Raw genomic sequence first — 27,177 nt, forward strand, 5'->3', positions numbered from 1 at the left:
AATCTGTGTGAGAAATGATGGGCACCTGAGCTGTGAGAGTGGAGATGAAGTTGGACTCAAAAGATGTCATGACGGTAGAAAGAACAAGATTTCCTAACTGATTGGACAGAGAGAGAAAATGAAAAATTCAGGATAATCCCAGGAACCTGGGAGAGTTAAAGGATGGTGGTATCTTTGATAGAAATTGTGAAGTCTGTAGGGACAACTGGAAGCTCGTGAGGATAGCAGAAAGGAAGTAAGTAGAGTCTGGGCCATGTTGAATTAAACATTCAATATGAAATAATGTCAAATAAGAAATTGGTGATGCAAGACTGAATGAAGCTCAGGGCTCAAGTCAAAGAAATAATCAGGTACTTTTAATCCTAAAGGCTGACACTCCAGAGCTGTAAAAGAAAAAGTATAAGAGCAAAGTCATACAAAATATAACAATTATATATATATAATATATATATAAAATTTTTTTATGTCCTGAACTTTTTGCTTACAAGTTTATGCAGAAATCTGTTGTGTCTTAGAATGTGACACCTTGACCCTTATCAGTAATATACCATGGAATTACTACTTAAGGGGGAGCTAGGTGGCACAGTGGATAAAGCACCACCCCTGAAGTCAAGGACCCGAGTTCAACACTTCCTGGACTCTGGGCAAGTCATTTAATCCCAATTGCCTCAGAAAAAAAAGTACTACCTAAGATCACACAAAACAAGAATTATGCTATATGGTAACTGGACAATAAAGAACATTCTTACCTCATCATCTGAATAATTATAAGCAGAGGCCACAGCTCCCCACATCTTACTGGCTACTGTAGCTGCTTGTTTCATACCAGACTTGAGAACATCTATTTTGGGTCCAGATAAAATATTATCCAGCTTTATTCCTGACAAAGAAGTGACTACAGAGCCCAATGATCCATGCTGTGAAGAACGAACAAGTGCTGACAAAGATGTAGAACGCTCCTTATGTGTTCGTGGGGGAGCTTGTTGTTTGGAGTGTCCTGTGAAAGTTTTTGATCTGGATACAGAAGGAGGGCTCTTTTGCTCTTCAGTTTTTTCCTGGACTGGTGGACTGTGATCCAAGGGCAGGCTAGACCGTCGCTCTAAAGAGGGAGTAAATGTACCAGAAACACATTCTGCTGACCCTCTATTATCTCGTTTGTGCAATTCCATGCTGGAAGACTTGCTCCCCAACGGACTTTTCAAGTTCATGTAGCTCTCTATTTCATCTGCTAGATTACGGGCCACAACTGGAGACAGTGTCTTCTCCTCAGAATCAGATGGCTTCCCTTCTATACACTCAGTGGCTAACAGCGACAGAGGATCAAGGCCAGTTTCAACATCCTCCCTTTCGATTGGTTTGGCTCTACTATAAGAGCTATTTCTTTTGTTTACGATATATTTGGGTTCTGTTTTTACATCTTTGGACTGATTATCCCACGATTCTGTCAGTTTATCTTCTGCCATAGTGTCAGCAATTGTACCATCATCACCATCACCACCAAGGTCCGGCTGTTCCTGCCCTTCCTCCAACATTCCCAGACCTGGAGCTGACCTAGGCTCCAGCCCCCATCCCCCTGCACACACAGGAGTCCTTGTGTCAGCTGGTGGGCTGCCCACACTGTCTGGCTCTCTTTGAACATGAAATGGTGGTATCTTATTATAGGACAATGCTGCGGTAAGGATCTTGGCATCTGCTCCCATCATTATTGCCATTTCACTAGAATTTGAGTCCAAACTGCTCTTTTTAAGCAACATTCCTGCTCGACTTTCAGAGCTAAAACTACAACTTCTTTCTGAAAAATGTTTTTGTCTTTTTTCTCCTTTGTCACTAATTTTCAGATTCGACACTTCAGTGAACACTGTATCCTCAACAGAATCTTGAGCAGAAAATAGTATATTTGATGTACTACCTAAAATAGAAAGTACATTGTTAAAACTTGTCCCAAAAATGTTCTTAATAGATGTTGAGTTAAATAAGAATCAAGTACAAATTTAAGACTGGATCAACTACATTGCTGGCAAACACATCTAAAATAGCTTCTTAAATATTAGAAACCACAAATTTCCTATTTTAAGTTGAATAATGAAAATGAACAAAAGTGTTTAAAATGTCAGCATAAGTCTAAAAAAACAAATATACTACCGAAAAGAAAAAAGTCCAAAAGAAACTCTCTCTTCTTTTGGTTATCTCTTAATTTCCATGAAAATTCAGAGTCAAAGAAATACTAAGTAGATGCTTCCCCATTTCCCATTCCCTTAGCATATACACATATGAATAGCAGAATGAAGACCTTCATGTAAAAGAAAAAGGACAATAGTAAATTTCTGGAAGAAAAAACCCAAATTTCAAACTGATGATAAGATTTCCAGCCATACAATCAAAGAAATAAGAGTATTTTAGTGACAGTGGGTATCTTTTTTGATATTGGGAAAAGGAAGATGAAATATCTTACTTTTCATCAATACAAAAATTTGCTCTCATTTGAAATCACCTATTAAATTGAGCAAAGGGCATTTAAAAAAAAAAAAACTTTAAACAACAATAACTTGGTAAGAATTTTGGATAAATTCCAGTACAATCAAAATTTTCATTACATTGCTTCCTAGGTTTCTATAGGCTTTTTTCATTTTTCCAAGCTGATGTCAATTGGCAATTATACAGTGCATCCATCAGTAGAGTCAAACTTATTGATGAATTAAAAACATATTTTTAGCATTTACACTGAGGCCTTCAATCTGATCTTTTACAAGTACTGAGAAGTCACAGGACCTCTGCAATGTTAACTCAATTTTATCTTATTTAATGTAGACTGCCTTCCCCTTCTGCAATGAAATAAACATTCATAAAAAAGCAGGACATGTAAGATGTAGAAGATGGGGAAAAAAAGAAAAAAAATTTAGTTACTATTTGATATTCCTTGGACTACTTACTATCTTTTTTTTTTAAAAAAATAATTTATTTTCCATTTAATTTGCATTTAATTTTATTCTGGAAAAATTCATCTTGCCAACCATTTTGGTAATTACACTAATCAGAGTTTCTAATTTTTTCAGAGTTCTATATCTCTACCACATTGTTGCTTGTATAAATTGTTCTTCAACTTTATTGTGTATGACTTCATACAAATCTTCCCACATCTCTCTGAAACTCTCCCTTTCATAATTTCTTACAGTCATCACATCTATATAACATAACTTGTTTATCTATTTTAGAGTTCATGTTCACATCCTCAGATTATATTCTTTGCCATCTCAAAGAGTTATAAATATTTTATTTTGTTTTGCTTAAAGATTAATCCCTTCTGGATGCCCCATTGGAGAATGGTTGAAACAAATTGTGGTAAATGAATGTTATGGAATATTATTGTTCTATAAGAAATGACCAGTAGGATGAATACAGAGAGGCTTGGAGAGACATACATTAATTGATGCTAAGTAAAATAAGCAGAACTAGGAGATCATTATATACTTCAACAACAAGACTACATGATGATCAATTCTGATGGACATGGCTCTCTTCAACAAATCAGTTCCAACTGATCTGTAATGAACAAAACCAGCTATACCCAGAGAAAGAACACTGAGAAATGAATATAGACCACAACATAACATGTCCACCCTTTCTGTTAATGTTTGCTTGCATTTTTGTTTTTTCCTTCTCAGGTTATTTTTACCTTCTTTCTAAATCTGATCTTTCCTGTGCAACAAGATAACAGTATAAACATGTATACATATATTGTATTTAACGTATACTTTAACATATTTAACATGTATTGGTCAACCTGCCATCTAGGGGAGGGGGTGGGGGAAGGAGGGGAAAAGTTGGAACAGAAGGTTCTGCAAGGGTCAATGTTGAAAAATTACTCATGCATATATTTTGTATATAAAAAGCTATAATAAAAAATAAAATAAAATAAAATAAAAGATTAATCCCTTCCATAATCTGTCCTCTCTCTCTAATCTCCTTTTCTTCCCCCTTTTTCCCTATTTCCCTTTTCAGTAAGATGTACTTTTGCCTTATGGAATATCATATCAACTTTATACTGAAGGCTGCTAAATCATGTATGATATTGACTATGAGTCCAAATACACTACTTCCTATTTTAATTGTCTTTAAAGCTTTGATGCAGATGAAGATCTCAATAACCTTATAGTCACTGAATTGAATTAAGAGATCATCTGGGATAAATTTCAAGACTCAAAGTCATTTTTACCTGTCTGCTCTTTTTTCCCCCAATACTGAAGAAGAAGAGGTACAAAAGCTTTATAGTAAATACATAAGAAAAGAGAAGAGTAAAGTTTACTCTGCATATAATCATTAACAAAATAAACTCTACTAGTTTTTCTGGCATATTTTACTCCATAGGATTTCCTATCCTTCCTACAGCTGACTTCATCAAAATCACAGGGTCACAGATTTAGGTAAACTAAGACCCGGGGAGAGCTTAAGTAACTTATTCAAGGTTATACACAAAATAAGCTGCATATCTGGGATTTGAACCTAGTTCCTGACTCCAAATTCAACACTCTTTACACTGTGTCATGCTGCCTTCTTATGAATTACTGCTATCAGCAAATGAGGACACAGAAGAAATGTCAATATAAAGATACTCGAGATATTCAAACTAAGGTGAATATGACACTGAAAGCATAGTCATTTCATGGACACATGGACAAATTATGCATTTTCAACTATCACCAATTAAAAGTCTAGCTTTCTTATAAATGTTGGGATTGATAACCAAGCCAAATGATTCCATTAGAAGGAGATGGTTTGAGGTTTTCTTCCTTCCCCCACTCCCCCCACAGACTGAAGGTTGTAGCAGCACATATAATACATGAATACTTTATTACTTATCTGTCCCAAAAAACCAGGACTGCCTTTGATTTTTCTTGCTGGCTCTAACAAGCATGGGCAGGAACAAAAAAGAGATTTTTTTTTTTCCCCAAAAGAGAAGGCATGCCAAAAAAATTCATCGTTTACTCAATGTTTTTGATCATAAACTAAACATTTAATAAAAATAATAACTCGTGCTCTTTATCATGGGCAGGCAAATATTTATTGTCTCATTCTGCTTAACTGATGAGCTTTTATAGAATTTTCAGTTTTCACATTACTATCCTTAACTACTGATGTTCTATTATAGGTCAGAATAATTTCCAGTTATTCAAAATACAATTCAACAACTTTATACCATTCTGACATACAGTACTCTATGTCATTTCAACCTGTATTATATTCAATATGCTATATTAAATGATAAAGAGACTCACCAGTGCTACTTTTTCGGTTGCTGATATCAAAAATGCCAGATGGAACTTTCACAATACTGCTTCCCAATATGGGTGCTTCTGCAGGATTAAAGGGCTCTGGACTCAGCTGCTGTAGCTTTTCCACAAAAGCAGGAACATCAGAAATTTCTAAAAAGAAATATCAATGATATGGGCAGGAACAACAATAAGAAAAGCAAATTTTAAGATGTTAACATTTTCTGTTACTAGATTTTGTTTTCCCCAAATATGGCAAACATTGCCAAACCAAGAGCATTTGAATCAATGTCAAAACCAAGTTACTTCATTTCATTCTAGCATTATCCAAAATGAAAATGAAAACTAGCTACAAATATGTCTATTATGACTATGCTGACTACGAATATGCTGCACTCCTAAAGGTGCACACCTTTGTTTTATAGCCCTATTATCTGCAGCATAGCTAGCTGTACAATGAGGCTATGAAAGATTATTCACTATATTCCATTGCCACTTTCTGCTGGGAAATCAGTCTTCAAAATTACTAAATTTCTTTTATAATGGTTGGATGGGGAGTCTTGATGATCATTCCTAATAACATTTAGAAAATAAGTTAGGTCATTTCAACCCCTAAAGACAGACTTCCTTATTCACCCTATAAGAAAATTGTGTGATTTCTAACAGAATGGCAGAGTATAAATTAAAGTGTCAAACTCAAAAAAAAAAAAAAAAAAAAAAAAAAAAAAAGCAATCCCTGACCGTATTGTCTTTAAAAAATCATAAATTAACGCTAAGAAGTACCATATTTTTATTCATTTTGTTAAACATTTCAGGATTTTGCATTTTCCCAAAACATTTTAATCTGGTTCATCTACTTAGGAGTTTTATGGGTCACTTGCTGCAGAGCATGACCGTGACCATCTTTCAGGGAACTGGCTTGACAATTAGGCAATCTTAATTTGGTCTTGGGTCTACTTTTATCTGTGTATTCTGTTTCTTGACTCTGTCTCTCTAGATTCAAATTAGTAACAGGCCTAATGAGCAAAAGAAAAAAAAAATTATATTTAACTATTTATTTAATATCTGTTTATTAATACTGAATATCAAGCCAGGTACTATGTCAAGCACAGAACAGGAAAAAAAAAAAAACCAGTGAATAAACTTTGCTTCACAAGAAACTTATAATCTAGTAGAGAAGGTAAACGAAGTTAAGTCACTCAATAGCAATACTTAACTGTCTTCCTGGACTTTTGTCTTTGTTAACAATTCTTCCTCAACATGTGCTTCTGTTACATGAAGACTTTCTGCATCATCCTTTATAAGTTCATCCTTTGACCCATACCCTTGATCAGACTGACCACCTATTAAAACAAAGAAATCCTATTAGAGACACATGATTTTGAACTACCCCAGTTTTTTAAATAAAGTTCCATCCATAAGCTTTCACAAACACATCTAAGAAAAGCAAGATTTTAGGGTTTAAAAGAGATCAGAAACTTTATAAAACAAAGAAGATACTTTCATATGACAATAAACAGCAAAGGATATTGAAAACAGGAAATTTAAGAATCATTATGTATCTAAAAATATTGCCTTCTGAATTTGAAAAGCCCAGTTACTAAAGAATATTATGAAGAAAGGCAAAGCTGGTCAGCATCAGAGAAGATACAGAAAAGAAAAAGTATACTGCAAAATCGTCAGACTCCCATAATACAGTGAGCATTTGTTTTCTTATCAAGAGGCTAATTTACATATTAATATATGTAGCTGTAACAATAAAAGACTAATCAATTTTTGCCTAAAATTTGGAGAATTATGACAAAACTTTTAAAGCATCTAAAATTAGGCACCTACTTCCAACTCATAGAAAATGATCCTAAGCTAGGGTACCAGTTTCCCATTTGCAACTATTACTATATGAGTTTTAGTCATTTCAAGTAGAGTTAAAAGGTAACTAACGTGGGATGTGAATACTAGTCATCTACAGCTAAAAACTCCATCCCAGTTGACAGTGATTATTGAGGTTATCATGGTCCCCATCACAGTTGTTATGCTGCCCTTGTCAAGAGGTCTAGAGGCAGGGAAGGAGAAGCACTAACTTTGTTAGGTAAAAATGTTCAGTGAACTAAGCTTATAAAGTAAAAATTCAACTCTTGTCTCTCAAGAACAGAAATCCAATATCTACTGTACTGTACAATAACTGCTGTAGCCATCCCAGGAAAAAGCTGACACTCATACTTAATGGATTTCAAATCAATTTACAAATCTGTCTGTAACAATTAGATTGCTTACTAAATAAGTTTCTCAAGCATATAAACAAGCAAGCTAGCTGAGACTAGAGGAAGATAATTTCAAAACAATAATTTTGCTGACTAATTTGAAAGGAGTAAAGGGCTCCTTATAAAGTACAAGACAAACTTAATGTATTATTTCATGCATACTGTAGTTATCACAGTGCTTTACAGTAGACAGAAAAAAGCACACATTAAATGTTTGATGACTGAAAAATATGATCCAATATAATATGGCTGCACATTATCCTGTATTACAAAGGAACTGAATTACTAAAGTATCCAAAAGACTAAATTATTAAGCAGGTTTCAAGTATTAGGTGGTCTCACTGTAAAGACCTCAAAGTCAGAAATTAAAACTAAGTTTTAAGTAATTACCACACAAATTCAGAAACCAGCTTTGTAAAACAACCCACAAAATCGTAGCTCAACATTTAAGGAAAATCCTGCACAAAAGGCAAGATAGAAAAGGCACCTGAGATGATTTTCCATCTGGGGCAGTGTTTACCACATAAGTAGAAAGCTTCCCTTCCCCTAATTTGTCAGCAAAATTTAACCTAATAAATGCGAAATTACCTGGAGGAGTTAACATTCAAGGGCAGAAATAATGCCCACGTGTATCCATGGCTTCACATCATACAAGTCTGTCTGCACCCCACACCATGACAGCCAAGGACACATGCAGCACCAAGAAACAGCACAGAGCGAAAAGCAGAGCAACAAAGATCAGAGAGAAGGAGACTCCAGTCCTTGAGACAAGAACATCAGAGGAAGCACAGGAACGAGACTCGGGATTCTCTTTAAGAAAAAGCTCGAGCTATTAACAAAAACATGAGAGGAGAAGAAGAAGGATGTGCGACACACACACACACTGGCACAACATGGTAATTTACATTATGCCTATCATTTAACTTTAATGGACAGAGGTTATCATCCATGATTATGCTTAATAAATGTTTGAAGTAACTTGCCAAAGTAAGTAATTCCACAATAAAGAATGTTCTTCATTGAAGCCATATCCTCCTCTGTCTACATGTTTATAAACCTCAACATTTTCTGAGGTTACACTACATAATTAGAAAAAGAATTTCAAAAAATATCCCAAATAAAAGTTTTAATTTCACATTTCTATCAATAATATTACACAGTTCCAAAGATGTTGGTGAACTATGAAAGTAATTTAAAAAACATCATGCTACCTGCTCTCCAAGGATAACTCTCCCTTTAGAGTATTGAACTAATAGCATGAGTTGACAATATTCTAGTTTCTTTCCATGTGAATATATTAAGTAGCCTTGAACAGTATTCATATCGCACAACCTCAGGAAAGGAAAAGCAATGTTTAAAACAAATTGGAAGAGATTTAACATGAGAGTATGTGATGGGTTAGTGAAACCCAGAAGGATTTAGTACCTGTGCTAGAGTGATTATCAATGGAATCAAGCCTGATTAAATCTCTGACGAAGAGTGTGTGCTCCCCATTGTTAGCATCATTAGAACTATCCACGCTACCATGGCTCACCGTGTCCCCATCACTTCCACCTGTGGGATTCCGAGGAGCTAAAGATAAGGGCAACAGCAGCTCAATAATACATGTACTAATACCTGTGAAACTGAACACAAACAACTCACTACACATTTAAAGTTGTACCAACAAATAATTCTGGACCAAGGTAAACTGTGACTTTAACATATATAATAAAAAGCATATAGATCATAACATCTAACTATAAAATATTAGAAAAATTTTAAAGTTTACCATGGTATATAAAATAAATTTTAATGGTTCAATGTGCAAGTTTATCTTTGATCCCAACTTATATATTACCTGATATTTGTGTGGCCTTTTTAAGTGGCTGCCTAAATTGGGATATGCCACACACCACGTTCCGTACCTTCGTCCACAAGAAGATACCACTGCGATTACTGCTAGGCCAAGGGCTCTCCAAAACTACCTGACAACAAAAATTGTTTCATCAGGAAATTCCATAAATCCATAGAAAGCTTCACTTTTCAAAAAGCTCTGGCAAGAATTAAAAACAAACCAAAAAATGTGTATCTAGGTTAAATGGCAGACTATTTGGCCCAAGTCTCCATCTTACTTACCTTATTGTAATAGCCATAGGTAATAGCATTTGGTTGTATTTTAGCACTTTTCATTTCAAATAAGACTCGAACTGCTAGAACAGGATGACCCCAAAGTCCACAAAGTTGCATTACAACACGATAGCACACCTAACAAAAATGAGAACATGATATGAATTAGTTTAAAAGATCTATATACTTGTGCTGAATTTAAAATGACGCTATATATACACATATATCAAGAATATATAATAAACTCATAACATTTTTCCCCCTACATAACAAATACTTTTCAGATTTTCTAACACACTGTACACAGGAACAAGCTACTTGGAGAGACTTGAGAACTCTGATCCAAGAAATTGAAGGACTTGGAATAAATATGCTGTCTAGTTCCAGAAAGGGGATGGATTCAGAGTGAAAATTGGACCTACTGTTTTGGTCAAAGTGAATGGAGAGTTTTGATGTGTTAAAGCCCTTTATAACAGAAGTTTTCTTTTTCTTTCGGGGGGTAGGGAGGGAAGGTGGCAGTGGGAGAGTGTTAGAGAGATAGGAGGGAGAAAAGGTGAATTTTCATGGATTGAAAAAAAATTAATTTAAGAAATAAAGGAGCATTCCAAATAAATAACAATAAGAGAAATGCAAATCAATATAATCCTGAGGTTTTATTTCATTCCCTAGAAATCAGCAAAGATCTGTCAATGCTGAATCAGTATAACCGATGAGAGCAAAATTTGGAATGATGCAAGTAAAATGACAAAAATGTTCAAATTCTTTGACTTAGAGATTCCATTATTAGTTTTATACTATCCCAAGAAAGTCAATGATAACAGAATTCCCAGATATTCTGGCAAATTTTTTTTTTTTTGAGGTAGCTAGATTGACAACCAGAAAGACTCAGTTTAACACTAACACCAGAAACTTAGTAGGTATGCAACCAAGGGTAAGTCATGTAACCTCTGTCTGCCTCAGTTTCCTCAACTATAAAATGGGAATTATAATAGTACCTACCTCCAAGTGTTGTTATGAGAATCAAATGAGATAATATAGTGCCTGGTACAGAGTAGGCACTATATAAATGCTAGCTGCTGTTGTTGTTATTATTATAATAGCAAAGAACTGTAAATAGTGATATTGTACTGTGAGAAACAGTAAAAATGATGAAATACAGAGGAACAAAATAATTTATGGGATCTGATGTTGAGTGAACTGCACAGTCAAGAACACAATATACATATAGACTGTAACAATGGAAATGGAAAAAAAAAACAAAATAATAAAAAATTAATGTTCCAAAATTACAAAGAACAAGTAGGACTCAAAAGAGAAATAAAAACAACTGCAATCCAATCTTTTGCAGAAGTCCATGGATTTGTGCATATATTTTCAGACATATTTAAATGTTTTATTGTTACATAAAGCTGGCTCTCTAGGAAAAGGAACAAGATTTGATAAATGCAAAGATGAACCTGTTTTTTTAAGCTTTAAAAAAAAATTCTATCTCCCTCAGTTCATTCAAAGGATAAAACAGAGAGAATACTGAACTTAGTCAGAAGATCCAGGTTTGAATAACATTGTTCTTTTTCACTTTCTCACATAGCCTGCACACTCTTTGTTTGTTGCTAGATCAGAATCTATGTCCTGCTTCCTAAAGATTGGTGCCCTCATTCTCCAATTGAAAAATGGTCAAAGGATATGAACAGACAATTCTCAGATGAAGAAATTGAAACTATTTCTAGTCATATGAAAAGATGCTCCAAGTCATTATTAATCAGAGAAATGCAAATTAAGACAACTCTAAGATACCACTACACACCTGTCAGATTGGCTAAGATGACAGGAAAAAATAATGATGATTGTTGGAGGGGATGAGGGAAAACTGGGACATTGATGCATTGTTGGTGGAGTTGTGAACAAATCCAACCATTCTGGAGAGTAGTTTGGAACTATGCTCAAAAAGTTATCAAACTGTGCATACCCTTTGATCCAGCAGTGTTACTACTGGGATTATATCCCAAAGAGATTATAAAGAAGGGAAAGGGACCTGTATGTGCACGAATGTTTGTGGCAGCCCTTTTTGTAGTGGCTAAAAACTGGAAACTGAATGGATGCCCATCAATTGGAGAATGGCTGAATAAATTGTGGTATATGAATATTATGGGATATTACTGTTCTGTAAGAAATGACCAGCAGGATGTGTGGCATATCCCAATTTAGGCAGGCCTTTCAGAAAGGCCTGGAGAGACTTACACGAACTGATGCTGAGTGAAATGAGCAGGACCAGGAGATCATTATATACTTCAACAACAATACTATATGATGACCAATTCTGATGGACCTGGCCATCTTCAGCAACGCCAATGGAGCAGTAATGAACTGAACCAACTATGCCCAGAGAAAGAACTTTGGGAGATGACTAAAAACCATTACTTTGAATTCCCAATCCCTATATTTATGCCCACCTGCATTTTTGATTTCCTTCACAAGCTAATTGTACAATATTTCAGAGTCTGATTCTTTTTATACAGCAAAATAATGTTTTGGTCATGTATACTTATTATGTGTATCTAATTAATATTTTAATGTATTTAACATCTACTAGTCATCCTGCCATCTAGGGGAGGGGGTGGGGGGGTAAGAGGTGAAAAATTGGAACAAGAGGTTTGGCAATTGTTAACACTGTAAAGTTATCCATGCATATAACCTGTAAATAAAAGGCTATTAAATAAAAAAAAAATTTTTTTTTAAATAATAAATAAACAAAAAATAAAAAATGGTGCCCTTCAAGGATATATATCCTTTTCTTCTCTCCAGGCTCCCTCTGGGTGATATCATCTCTGAAGGATTCAACTATCATTCCTATGCAGACAACTCCCAAATCTAAATATTCTTATGTCTAATCAGATCTATTCCCATGTCATAAACTGCCTGATAGTAATCTCAACTTGAATATCCCATTGGCACCTCAGAGTTAACACATACAAAAAATTGATTACAATCTCCTCAAATTGGCCTGTTCTCCACAAACTTTCCTTATTGCTCTTTAGGGTACCATTATCCTTCTAATTATCAATAACCTCATTCCTATTTGACTTGGACAAAGGAAGGCTGAACAAGAAAGAGGAAGAGAGGATTGGAACAGAATGGATTGTAATGGTATAAATCAGTCATCCACTTTGCTTCATGTGAAATGGTCTGCAAGCTTGGCCCAGAGCGAAAAAAATGTTATTTCTTTCACTTCATTATTAGTATACCTTTGTAAAGAATGGTAGTTGGTTTACTCTAGAGACATTAAAGTTATCTGAAAATCTGTAATTTTATTAACAGTAAAAATTAAATCCATCTTAGAAGCAGTTATTTATAAAATATAAAAATTTCTCTACTTGCCTCATCCAGTGGATCCACATCTAATTTCCTCATCTTAATAAGTACATCATATGCTTGTTGTAGTGCTCTCACTTTAAGATGAGAAACTTTAACATAAGCTGGCAAACAAATGAACCATAAGCTGTAACAATGACTGAATAGACACTTAGCCCACTGTGGTGGGTTTGCATAATATCTCTTGGCCAACTTATGAGCTGTTTTTATCTCCTAGAAAAAGAAAATTAAAGAAAATTATACCAAATATACCCTAAACTCAAAAAAGAAATATATACAAAATCACATTCTAAAACTGGCACCTAAAAATTAAAAGATTCAAATCCATAAAGATTCATAAGTAACTTCTAAAATACTACCCTAAAGAGATCTCATTATTTATAACAACTTTTTGGAGGAATTAAAAAACTATTCTCACCTATTAGTAAAAAATGAATAAAAACATGGCCAAAGTAGAGTTGTAAGGACCAATGCAGAGTTTCTTGTAAAAATCATAAATTAAGAATCAAACATTTCATCACTCTGAAGAATCTTCATTGGCTCTAAGAAACAGCACATTCTCAAATCTTGAAATTGCCTAGTTTCTACTGAATCAACATATTCAATAAACATTCATTAAGCACCTGTTGTTTATGCTTTATGCTGTTATGTAAGATTAAAAAAAAACAATAGCTGAAAGTGTTTACACTGTAATAAAAAGGAGTAATATATACTCATGAAAAAAAAAAAGATAATGCAAAGTAAAAGTTTTGTCAGTCTCTGTATTCTATTATCCTATGATAATCTCAGAGGAAAAGTACAAGACAATCTGTTATAGAAAATTTAAGAAAGGAGAGAGCAGTATTTTAGTGGAACAAAGGTAAGGGATATAGAGAAGACTTGATGGAAGAAGTGGTATCTAAAGAAAGACTTGAAAGAATTTCAAAGTATGTTGGAATTTATGGGTTGTGTGCTACCAACATAGAGGTCTGCTTCCATAATGGCAAAAGTACAAGGAGATCTGGGAATTAATTAGATTAAGGTGAGGCATATATATGATTTTTTGAGCATGAAAGCATGGTACTGCCACCTACAGGAATAAGTAAGTTGGGGGATGAAGAACATGTTTTGGAGATGTTAAGTTCAGTTTTGGACATATTAACTTTGAAGTGAATAACAGATATAGGTAGAGGTGTTCAGTTGGCAGTTGAAAATGCAGAAGTAAACAATCAGAGATAAAGGAAGAAAATGAAAATGTATTTAAAGGTCTATTATCTAATTTTCTATAGATATTCATTTTAGTGATCAGTACCAAAAAAAACCCTACTTATTTTCTATTCATAACTAAGTCAGACCTGCTATTATTAAGCAACTAGACTATTTTCTAAAATGTATTTTTTTAAATACTTGAAATGATATTCTGAGCTTATCTGGTTCCCAAGAATTCTCTAAAAGCATACACTGAGAATTCACATTAAGCAAAGATGCAGGTTTGAAATTATATTCAAGGTCTAATAAAAGTCAAAAGTCAATAATAGCATAATAGAAATTCAGTAATTATCCCTTCCCCATGTTTCCCACCCCTATCCCTCACCTACAAGAGAATGTAAGTTTCTAGGGGTAGGGACTAATTATTTTAAAAAGTAAATTTTTTAATATCATATATATTTAACATAATGTTTTACATATAGTAAGAACTCAACAAATGTGCTGAATTAACTAGCTATTGATATATTTCATGCATAGTGAAATACATGAATTACTTGTTTTACATACATGCATAATTTTCAGGTTTTAAGATACACACACTATATCAAGATTAACCTACCTGTTTAGTCCTTTTAGCCATGAGGGCTGGACTGCTTGAAATGTTATTTCCTGCAGGATGTCTGTTGAAAGGTATTTTTAATGCCTGTGGTCTATCAAAAAGCTTAAGATCCAGTCTTGGAAAGTTTTTGTAGCTTAAGAGACAGAGAGGAATGGTGTTAGTTTAAATTTTGAGGGGGAAGAGGAAGGTTTTTTTGGGGGGGAGGAGTTTATGGTTAGTTAAAAAAACAAAATCACTAAAAAAAAAAAAGTTTCTTTTCTTCCAAAACTTTAATTGTATCTATGTATATTTGATAAATTTTGTTCCCTAAAAAGTCAAAACAAAGAGAAATGAATTTTGAAAAAAATTAAACTAAATAAGTTATTTAAAAATGGATACAGGAGACCTACTGGAATAAAAACTTCTTCAGGTCTGCAATGTGTCAACAGGATAAATAATATACAATTGAAACTATAAACCATTAGCCAGAGCTAATGCAATATCTTAAAAACCACATAAATATTTAACGAAGAAATTAAATTCTAATTTTAACTGTATGGTGAAGGAAAAAAGTGCTAAAGGTCAGGCTCCAAAATACATTCTTCTTTTTTTCAACCGGTATGTTTAAAAATTATCTAAAAACATATTTGAAATAGTAACTGCTTTTTAAAACAATTTTTTCCTCATGACTTAGTGTACATATGGTATTTTAAGATTTATAAAACATAAGGCTTTAAATGAATTGCAGTAGTTCATTAAACTGCTATAGAAAACAAAACTGAAGTTGTTACAGATATTTGAATTTATATGCAGATTTTTAAAGGTGATTTTTAAACAAAACAAAAGATAACAAAGAACCATGAAATATATATTTAAATTACTTTCAACTCCCATCTCCTCATTTCTTATTCTAGAGAGTAAATAAATTGTCATGCTTTCTCCTAGTCCTATAGATTACCTATATTTTGGTGACAGATCTTGTCCATCACTAGCAGGTGGCTCTGGCGGCATTATTAATACTGTATGTTCACTCTTTTGGGAATCATCTAGCTCTATCAATCTGGTATCTTCTGCCGAGTCTAAATCAACCTGGATTAAAAAAACAAACACAATTCACAACCCCCAAGTAATTTGTATAAGACATAATCCTAAAATGTCAACATAGATTTCACTGTTATTTAAAAAAAAAAAAAATACCTTGTCTGTTTTTTCAGTGCCTTTATCAGGAAATAGCTAGAAAGAAAAAATAAAATCAGATAAATGTATTTTTAAAAAATCTCTTTCCCCATGTTTTACTTTTTATAATCAAATATGAAATTGAATGAAAATACAGTATCTCTAATCCAATCCATTTTAAACAAGCTAGTGGCAGAAAAAGGTTCTAAGATGATGAAGTCAAGATAAACAGCAAGAAATGAACAAATATATAAAGAAAAAAATAGAATAATATTCATTTTTCAATCATTAAACACCTATTTTCTCTTTCCTAATCTCTCATTCAAAGAAATATAATTAAAAACAGAACACATAACAAATATGAATAGTTGAGAAAAACAAATTCTCACATTATCAAAGTGTATCTTAAATTTATCAACTCTGTCAAAAGAGTATTATCAATTTATCTGAATAGTGGTTGGTCATTATTAGTGTATCCAAGTTGTTTGTTGTTACAATGTAGTTACTTGTATAAATTTGCTAGTTTTGATCACTTCATTCAGGGTTACTTCATATGTTTTGTCATGTTTCTTGGAAATCATCCCTTTTATCATTATTTTTAAATTACATAATAGCATTCCATTATATTCATATAACAGAATTTGCTTATGACTCTGAATGATGAGAATCCTCTTAGTTTCCAATTCACTGCCACTACAAAAAGAAGTGTTAAGAAAATTTTTTTCATATATGGGTTTTTGGGATCTTTCTTTGGGGTACAAATCTTAAAAGTGATAATTTTAAAGGCATTTTTTTCTTTAAAAGAGCTAAATAAAATTTCTGAATATGTGATTATAGTTGACAGCTGCTGTCAACTTCTACTTTAAAGAACAAAAACAACAAAAGTTGAGTACTAGATCAAACAAGCCATCATGGCCAAATTATGTTGCCTTTTAGAATTGGCTGTATTTTCATTGCTATGGATATTATGAAAATTATTATTTTATCTTGGCTTTCTTCACTGGGTTTAATCACATACATCTCATGTTTCTATAAGTTTTTCATTCCTTACAGAATAATATTCCATTACAGTTATATACTGCACTGGTTCAGTCATTTCCCAATCTTTTAGCTCATACTTCATTCAATTTTTTGTCATAAAAATGCTAAGAATATCTTTGTAGACATGGATCTCCTTTTTTCTAGCTCTCAATAACCTACTTAGGGTGAGTCATTAGTATCAGTTGTTTTGAATCAAAGGATAAGTGCAATATAGTAACTTTTCTGGGTAACCTCAGTGTTCCAGAAAATGCAAACCAATTCATAAATAAACTAGCAGTAGAAATTGGAGTGTTTATTCTCCCTAAGTGTCCTTTAACAGTGAATTTTCCTACCTTAACTAATTTGAGGGCATGAAGTTGTAGCTCAGGATTGTTTTAACTTCCAAACCATTTCATCCCTCCTCAAATCTCCTATGACTTACCCTCATCTTCTTACAATCCATCTTATTCCACTGAAACCAAAGTCACTAATCTCTTATTTGCTAAATTCAATGATCTTTTCTCAAGCCTCATTTTTAGTCTCTTTGCAGCCTCTGAAACTGTTAATCTCTCTTTCATGATCCTCTTTTCTCTCAAGGTTTTTGGTACACCACTCTCTCTTGGACTTCCTTCCTATATGATCACTCCATATCTGTCTCCTTTGCTGGATACTCATCCAGATCACACCCTCTAAACCTAGATGTCCTGCCGGAGTCTATCCTGGGTTTTCTTCTCTTTTCTGTCTATACTATTTTTGGTGATTTCATCACATCTCATGGATTTAATCTCCACCTCTATTCAGATGATTTTCAAATCTATCTATCCTGCCCCAATCTCTTCTGAATTCCACCTTTGCAATTCCAACTGCCTTTTCAACATCTAAACACCTTACACTTACTATGTCCAAAACAGAACCCGATCTTTTCCCCAAACCCTGCTGCCTTCCTACTTTTCCTATTACTATACTCCAACCTCCTAGTTCCTCACAACTAGGAGTCATCCTAGATTCCTTACTATCTCTGATTCCTTACATCCAAGCTAAGATCTGTCCCTTTCACCTCTGCAACACCTCTGCAATATACCCTTTTCTCCTGACACTGCTACATTTCTAGTGCAGGCCCTCATCATCTCCTGCCTAGATTACTGTAATAGCCCTGCTGATGGATCTGTCTGCCTCAAGTCTCTCCCCAGCCCACTACAGTGATTTTCCCAAAGTACATATCTGATCATCACCTCCCTACACACATAATAAATTCCAATAGGTGTCAATTCCAGAATTAAGTATGAAATCTTTTCAGTCTTCTTATAACTTATTCCCTGACACATGCTCTTTGATCAAGGGACAATGTCTTCCTGAATGTTCCATAAACAAGACATCCATTGATAGGCTCTGAGCATTTCCCTGCGCCTGGAATGTCAACCCTCCTCCATCCAGTGAACAAGAACTCCCTGAATTTCTTCTAAGTTGCAACTAAAATCTCAACTTCTACAGGAAGCTTTATCCAATCCCTCTTAATGCCTTTCCTCTGTTAATTACCTCCTATTTATCCTGCAGAGTTTGCTTGTCTATATCTCTTTGCTTGTTGTCTCCTCTATTAAGATTGTAAACTCCTTGAAGACAGAGACTGTCTTGCCTCTTTTAGTAAACCCAGATTTCTGCATAGTGCCTGGCACATGGCAGATAATAGGTAAATATTTATTAATTGATTTATTTTTAACAACTTCACAAATAGTTGGAGTTTTTATTTATATATTTTCTTTGGGAAACTTCATTTTCAGGGTCCAGTCCAAACATCAAGTCTAAAGTCAAGAAATAGTTTGGAAAAGTAGGCAAATAAAAAAGGGGAGGAAATGACAAAAATCTAGAAGAGAATGACTTGAAAATACCCAGAAGCAATGCTTCAAAGAAAATCATGGCTTGAATTCAAGCTTAACAAAAATTCTTGGAATAAACAAAACAAAAACAAAAAATTTTTGCTTCTTTTTATAAATAGGATGAGAATGCTTAAGGAAAAAGTTGGAAAAGAAATGAGAGCTATGAATAAAGAATTAGAAAAGGAACATGAATAAAGAACTGGAAAAGGAATTAAGAACATGGCATAAGAAATATAAAGCCTTGCCCTAGTAACAGACTTTCTAAAATTTTCAAATGTATCAAAAAGAAACCAATAATTGTGTGAGGCAACAAGAAATATTTTTTTATGTCAAAATCTTTTTTTTTAAAAGAAAAAATGCTTAGTATCTCTCAGTAAAAACAATTGACTTAGAAAACAGACAGAAGAATAAAAAGTTAAGAATTATTGGGCTAACTAAAAACCTTGACTAAAAAAAGAGCTTAATTCATCCTATTTCAAGAAATCTTGAAAGAATACTGCCTTGATCTCTTACATTCAAATGGCAAAATGGAAAAAGAAGGAATTCATTAGTTATTTCCTCAAAAAAACTCCAAAAGGAAAACTTTTATCTTAGTCAAAACCCAGGGGTTCCAAGTAAAAATATTTTAAGCATCCACCACCTTAAAAAAACAGAGAACTTGTAATACAATATTTCAGAAGGCAAAGTATATGGGCTTACAGACAAAAATAACTCAAGCGAGGAAAACAGAGTATAAAGTTATAAGGGGGAAAAAATGGACCTTTAAAGAAATAGAAGAACTTACAAATATTATTGATGCAAAGTCTAGAATTTTTTAGCACCTTTTAAGTTTAATCACAGGATTGAAAATAAACATTTAAAAAATCAATATGAATGAATAACAATAAAGTACTAAGTAACCATGGGGTAATTCATATTAAATTAATAGGGAAAAATGAAATATATGACCTCTCTAAACCCTATCTGATAGTCCAATTAGACAAGGCCTGTGAGTGGTTTTGTTATTTTTTGATGAACTCAGAAATGGGGGGAAGGGAGGAGAGAAAGAATGAGAATGAAAGTTAAACCTTATTCTCAACTGAACTGGTCAAAAGAAGGAAGAAAACCCAGAGTTGGGAAAAGAAATACATTTTACTCAAGAGGAAAACAGGAGGAAAGGTGGAAAAGGGGAAGGAAAATTAAAGGAAAGAGTAGTAATAAGCAAAACAAATTCTAAGAATGTAAAAAAATATTTATAGGTCTTTATGAAGTGGCAAAGAATGGGAGTAATAAGGAGATCCCACAAACTGGAGAATAGCTGAACAAATTATGGCATATACTTTTTGTAGTGGCTAAAAACTGGAAACTGAATGGATGCCCATCAGTTGGAGAATGGCTGAATAAATTGTGGTATATGAATATTATGGAATATTACTGTTCTGTAAGAAATGACCAACAGGATAATTTCAGAAAGGCCTGGAGAGACTTACACGAACTGATGCTGAGTGAAATGAGCAGGACCAGGAGATCATTATATACTTCAACAACAATACTATATGATGACCAGTTCTGATGGACCAGGCCATCCTCAGCAACGAGATCAACCAAATCATTTCCAATGGAGCAGTAATGAACTGAACAAGCTATGCCCAGAAAAAGAACTCTGGGTGATTACTAAAAACCATTACATTGAACTCCCAATCCCTATATTTATGCCCACCTGCATTTTTTATTTCCTTCACAAGCTAATTGTACAATATTTCAGAGTCTGATTCTTTTTATACAGCAAAATAACGTTTTGGTCATGTATACTTATTGTGTATCTAATTTATATTTTAATATATTTAACATCTACTGGTCATCCTGCCATCTAGGGGAGGGGGTGGGGGGGTAAGAGGTGAAAAATTGGAACAAGAGGTTTGGCAATTGTTAATGCTGTAAAGTTACCCATGCATATATCCTGTAAATAAAAGGCTATTAAAAAAATAAAAATAAAAAAAAAAATTATGGCATATAAACTTGATAGAATATTATTGTGCTGAATTCTTATCAATGTAATGACCAACAAGGATTCTGGAAATTTTATGAAATATGATATATTCTCCTACCCCTCAATAGAGGGGAAAGGGTAAAGAAAGAAATTTTTTTTGGAATTTTTGGAACATGGAAAATGACTTTGATAAAATATATTGGACTTTGTTTTTCTTGTGAGGAGAATGAAAAAAGCAGATCCTGGGTGATTAGAATATGGTATTTTTTTTTTAAAAAGAGTGTTTCACTTTTGGAAACCATTTATCTGCAGGAATAGCAATTTTACAAATTTGTATCAAATCACTACATGTTTTTGTCAGATCTATGCTTAAAAGAAGAATTTTGGACTAAAGAAAATATAATAAGAATTACAAAACACAAAATAAATTATTTTAATCATACAAAATTTAAAAGATTTTTTTTTCAAAAACAAAATCAATGTAAACAAAATTAAAAGAAAAGCAGAAAACTGGAGGGAACATTTTTTGCAACAAATATTTCTGATAAAAGCGTCATTGTCAACTATACAAAGAAGTCAAATTTCTAAAACCACAATTTCCAATTGATAAATGATCAAAGAATATGAATAAGTGAAGTGAATAGAACCAAAAACAGTATACACAGGAACAAGATTATGTGATGGTCAACTCCATTGGATGTGGCTCTTTTCAACAATGAAGTGATTCAGGCCAATCCCAATAGACTTGTGATGGAGAAAGCCATGTGCATCCAAAGAAAGAACTACGGAGAATGAATATGGATCACAACATAGTATTTTCACCTTTTTTTGTTGTTGGTTACTAGCTTTTTTTTTTTTCTTTTTTTCCTTTTTGATCTGATTTTTCTTGTGCAGTATGATAAATGCAGAAATATGAATAGAAGAATTGTACATGTTTAACATATATTAGATTTCTTGCTGTCTAGAGGAGGGAGTTATGGGGAAGGGAAGGAAAAATATTTGAAAAAGGTTTTGCAAGGGTGAATGTTGAAAATTATCTTTGTATGTATTTTAAAAATAAAAAACTATTATAAAAAAAGAAAAAAGGGAAAGAAACCAAGGGTTCTTAATCTGGAGTCTGTGAACTTAAAAAAAAAAAAAATACACACATATGTACACATACACACATATATATGTATGTATATTTTAAGAACAATTTCAATATTAATTAGAATTTTTGTTTCTTTTAGAATACTACATATCTTATGTTATATTATGCTAAAAAAAAAAAAACTGTCCATATTCTTTACCAGATTGCCAAAAGATTCAAGAACACAAAAAAATTTAAGAAGCCCCAATTTATACTAAATTACTTATTTTTTATTTTCAATTAATCAATTAAGTATTTTTTAAACTTTTATTATGTGCTATAAGCACTGGGAACACAAAACAACAAATCAAATTTAGTTATACAGATCAAGTTTTCCTAAGCTGTAATTTTAAGATAATAACCTTTCATTCTCTCCTAATTATTAATTTCTTGTAAAATAGTATTCTATTAAACATGTTTTCCATAATTTTTTTAGACATTTCTCAATCAGTGAACACCCATTTCAGCACCATAAAAATGTTGTGATGAATATTTTGGTATATATGGATTCTTATGTTATATCTTCCATATCCTTGATATACATGCTTAGCAGGGAGATATTAGATTAGGCAATTATAAGCATTTTACTAATTTTCACAATTCCAAACTATTGCATAAAATGATTGGACTGGACTAATTCACAGCTCCATCAACACTGGTACATGATAAAGATGGTTAAAGCATTACTTAAGGGCTCATTATGTGACAGTCACTGTTGTAACTGTAGAAGATAGAAATACAAGAGAACAAGATAATTCCTGTATCTTTTGTTCCTGTAGCCTTTCCAACAATGACAATTTTCATCTTTTGTTGCTATTGCCAAATGCCAGGGCATGAGGAAAAACCTCAGGCTTACTTTAATCTGCATTTCTCTTTAATTTCATAATTAGTGATCTGGAGAAGTTTTTCATCTGCTTAACAAATTTACAATTCTTTTGAGAACTATTTTTCTAGGATAACATCTTTATCATATATATATATATATATATATATATATATATATATATATATATATCTGATGCAAAGACTTTATTACCTTTCAATCATTATCCTTCTTATCCTAGCTAAACTGATTTTATTCATCCAAAACCTTTTCAATATCATGAATTTTAAATTGCTTATTTCGTCTGGCAATGTGTCTTATCCCATTTTGTCAAACACTTAATGTTTCTCTCTTTAGGCAATTATAAAAGCTATTAATTTTTCTTTCATTTTTAAAAATAATGTGCCCTTTTATCTTTAGGTCTTTAATTCATTTGGAATTAATTGCTGCATATGGTATGAGATGCTAGCATAAATGTTTTTAAAAACTTTTTGACAAGAGTACTTTCTAGTATTCCCAGTAGTTTTGGTCAAATAGGGAGTCCTACTCCAAAAAGTTTAGGTTCTTGCACTTATTAAACACTGGTTTTCTAGATGAACCAAATCAGTTCCAATGGAGCAGTAATGAATTGAACCAGCTACACCCAGCAAAAGAACTCTGGGAGGTGACTATGAACCACTACATAGAATTCCCAATCCCTCTATTTTTGTCCACCTGCATTTCTGATTCCTTCACAGGCTAATTGTACACTATTTCAAAGTCTGATTCTTTTTGTACAGCAAAATAACTGTTTGGACATATATACTTATATTGTATTTAATTTATACTTTTAATATATTTAACATGTATTGGTCAACCTGACATCGGGGGAAGGGTTGGGAGGAAGGAGAGGAAAAATTGGAACAAAAGGTTTGGCAATTATCAATGCTGTAAAATTATCCATGCATATAACTTGCAAATAAAAAGCTATTAAAAAAAACCCACTGGTTGATTTGTATTGTTTCTGACTCTTTATTCAATCTATTCAATTTTTTTTAAACTTATTATTCTTAAATAATGCCAGATATCTTTAATAACTATTTTCCCCATTTTTTCTAATCCTACTAAAAATTCCTTTCATAATATAATTGGGGCAATATTAATTTAGTAGCATAATCTGGATAGGGATAACATTTTTACTACATTAGCATGACCCAATCACAAATACTGACTATATCTAAAATTATTATCCTTCCTTTATTTCTGCAAAAATTGTTTATTAATTAAATTTCTCAAAATCCTCTGTGTCTTTATGTAGAATAAACTCCCATGTATTTAATTTACTCAGTTGTATCAGAGTCTTAATGGCTGCATTTGGGGTTTTCCTGCAGTGGTTTGCCTTTTCCTTTGAAGCTTATTTTATATATATAAAAAATAGAGGCAAATGAGATTAAGTGACTAAACAGGGCACTTAATATCCATCTTTTTGTAAATGTTCCTTTACAGACAAGAATAAGTTAAGCAAAAGAACGTCCTCACTCCCAAATAATAATTTCTACCATGATTCCAATCCACACTTGTGGTTGAACCTTATACATTTTTGAACACATTGATTTTGAAGTAGATAAAAACATTTGGACAGTTTTAGCTAGCCCCTAAAAATTCTCAACATTACTGGAAAAGGAGAAAATTATGCCAACTACCTAAAATATACAAAGTATTGTAGGCATACAGAATAAACTGCAGAATTTTAAAAGTATTTTGTTTGTGATATTCTAAAACTTTACTACATATTGGTTACACAGTTAAAAAAAAATTTAAAGATCCATTTAATGAAAGAACAAATACCTACTCAAAACAAGCCTCTATAAAATTTTGATAGAATGAAAATAAAACAAAACATTTACAAGGAAAATAAATTGCACCTGTAGAAGAAACATAATATGCTGGGACCACTGAATGGTCCTTTGACTGAAAGGAAAAAACAGTTTAATACTACAGTAAAACAAAAATTTCAAATATTGCATATAGTGTTAGGTATAGTTGGCATTTTGGGCAGTTTTGGTGAATTACATTTTCTCTCTTTTTAAATTGTTGCTACAACAGCTGGTTCAGTCAACAAAAAAGGAAGAAATATTTGGAAATTTAAGGTGACACGAAAAGCCATCAATTAAGATTTTTTAAAGCCCTGGTTATGACACATTACAATTAGATATTTTATTTAACATTGAAACATGAAAATACTTTTTACCTTTTCTATGCAGTCATCAAAAAATGCCAGTCCAGTATCTTTATCACTTACAAAGCTGCATTCCTCAATGAAACGAATAAAAATCTGGGTTTTAGTTAAAAGAGTGTAGAATTTGGTATATGCACGATCTCGACTTTTTAAAAATCCTAGGGAAAAAAAAGAAATCAAATTGTGTACTATAAAATCTAATTATAAGTGAAACTAGATATGCTGCTATACCAAGTATGATTTTAAATTTTCACCTACATTTTCCAAACTTTAATTTATCTATATACCAGGATTACAAAACATATGGATGTCATCTATAAAAGGCAAGTATTATTAGACTTTTTTGAAAAAAATCTTTTTTATGATAATAAATCAACCAGTTATTGAAGAAGGGAAAGAAAAGAGGTAATATAAAATCATTCAACAAGTATTGATTTAGCATATATCACATGCCAAGTACTAGGAACACAAGAATGAAATGTCTACTTACTTATCTTAAAAGATAGCAATTACTTAATATAGCTTCAATATAAACTTTAGAGCAAATGATCATACATATTCTCCTTTATGCTATAAATGAGGAAATGGGCTTATAGTTATCTGAGGTTAAAAGGGAAAAAAAGGGGATGGGGGAGAGGTAGGGATGTTTAAGTTGGTTACTAGAGTAAGTTTCACAACTACAGGATATTGTTTTCTGTATTGGCTAGCATAGTATACAGTAATCTACAAACAGCAGAGATTTAAAATACTTTCTTTAAACTGAAATGAAATTTAGATAGTTCTTGAAATGGATTTTATCTGCTTTCAGTAAAGGGGGAAAAGATGAATGACTTAATATTTTTCTTTCTATATTCACATTGGTAAATATCAAGCTCATGTTTCTTCTTTCATTTTACTGGACTGTCTAATCTATCCAGATTTCAAGTTCTAATTGTTGGGTTTCAGCTGTCCTTCACGTCTTTCTTTGGTTTTGATATCTATATATCTAATCAGCTATAAAATATTGATATTTCTGTCTGCTCAACATCTCTTATCATCTATTCCCATATTTTGCAGTCAATATTGTGGTTCAAGTTCTTATCCTCTCTTACCTAAGTTCTTGCAATAGTCTCCCAACTGATCTCCCTGACCAATCTAATTCAAGTGGCAAGGTATTTTTTTTTTCCTGAAGTGAAAGTCTGACCACATCAATCCTCTATTTAATATACTTTTAATGATTCCACATCACTTCTAAGATCAAATAAAAATTACTCTATTTGGCATTCAAACCAGATCTCTTTCTATCTTTCTTACACATTATTCCCCTCCATGCACTCGAGTCTAGGGAAGCAAGCTTTGTTCCTGTTTTTTTATACACAATATGCTATGGTTTTCCAGAACATACTCCTTTCTGACCTTGGTCTCTTAAAATTACTACCTTCCTTGAAGATTCAGCTCAAATGATACCTTTACATGAAACTTTCTAGTGGTCCACATACATTACCTTCTATTTGTTTTGTATATGCTGATATATTTCTATGTTGTTTTCTCTCCACAGCTCCTTGAATATGACTATTTATTTCTATTCTCATAGTCCAGCACAATACAGGGCATGTAAGAAATGCTAACTGGTTGAGTGATCTTTATTTCCTTCCTCTTTTAAGTCACTATTTTATACTCAGGATTAGTTTTGCTAATCACAGATTGAGACTTCCATCCTAGAATCCACTCTGCCCACAGTGCAGAATGTCTTTCATAGCTCTAAGCACAATTCACTCTAGCTAGCTATCTTTCTGCTTTCTCAGTGCAACTGTATCCTTTGGACTAGAGATGATGCCTTGGAGACCTTAAATCCTGAAATTCTAGATCTACATCCTGACTGGTGAATACTTTTATTATGTCTAGACCATAGATGGTCAGAAGAAGTGATGCAAGGGTACTCCCAAATACTCTTTTAAGAACTTTGGAACCGACTGCATGACATAGGAGAACGCTGGCACAGAATCAAACAATATGGCATGCCCTCATCAGAGAATTTTAATTCTAGTGCCTTCCCTATATTGATTACTCTGGATTTATCCTATCTATAATTTGTTATCTCCCTCATTAAGATAGTCTTAATGCTTCTTGATAGCAAGAACTCTTTTTTTGGCCTAAGCTTTTAGCCCAGTGCGTGGTACATAATATTTGTCACAGC

At 32.9% G+C, this 27,177-nt stretch overlaps 1 protein-coding gene across 3 annotated transcripts in view; it reads right to left on the reverse strand.

Moving 5' to 3' along the window:
• The window catches only part of DENND4C (DENN domain containing 4C), a 127,825-nt gene that overhangs the window by 24,506 nt on the left and 76,142 nt on the right, over positions 1 to 27,177 (reverse strand). For 2 of the 3 annotated variants that reach the window (XM_031938217.1, XM_023497261.2), the window contains exons 13-23: positions 25,014 to 25,159; positions 15,990 to 16,025; positions 15,751 to 15,881; positions 14,814 to 14,946; positions 13,013 to 13,219; positions 9,647 to 9,775; positions 9,369 to 9,495; positions 8,954 to 9,100; positions 6,485 to 6,610; positions 5,274 to 5,420; positions 750 to 1,909 (exon numbers count right to left, since the gene is read on the reverse strand). In XM_031938217.1, coding sequence (XP_031794077.1) covers positions 750 to 1,909; positions 5,274 to 5,420; positions 6,485 to 6,610; positions 8,954 to 9,100; positions 9,369 to 9,495; positions 9,647 to 9,775; positions 13,013 to 13,219; positions 14,814 to 14,946; positions 15,751 to 15,881; positions 15,990 to 16,025; positions 25,014 to 25,159 — 2,489 coding nt within the window. The remainder of the gene's footprint in view (positions 1 to 749; positions 1,910 to 5,273; positions 5,421 to 6,484; positions 6,611 to 8,953; positions 9,101 to 9,368; positions 9,496 to 9,646; positions 9,776 to 13,012; positions 13,220 to 14,813; positions 14,947 to 15,750; positions 15,882 to 15,989; positions 16,026 to 25,013; positions 25,160 to 27,177) is intronic. The other variant, XM_012542628.3, reaches the window with a different exon arrangement.

This window comes from Sarcophilus harrisii, chromosome 1, assembly GCF_902635505.1.
Source record: "Sarcophilus harrisii chromosome 1, mSarHar1.11, whole genome shotgun sequence".
In the NCBI taxonomy this organism is placed as follows: domain Eukaryota; kingdom Metazoa; phylum Chordata; class Mammalia; order Dasyuromorphia; family Dasyuridae; genus Sarcophilus; species Sarcophilus harrisii.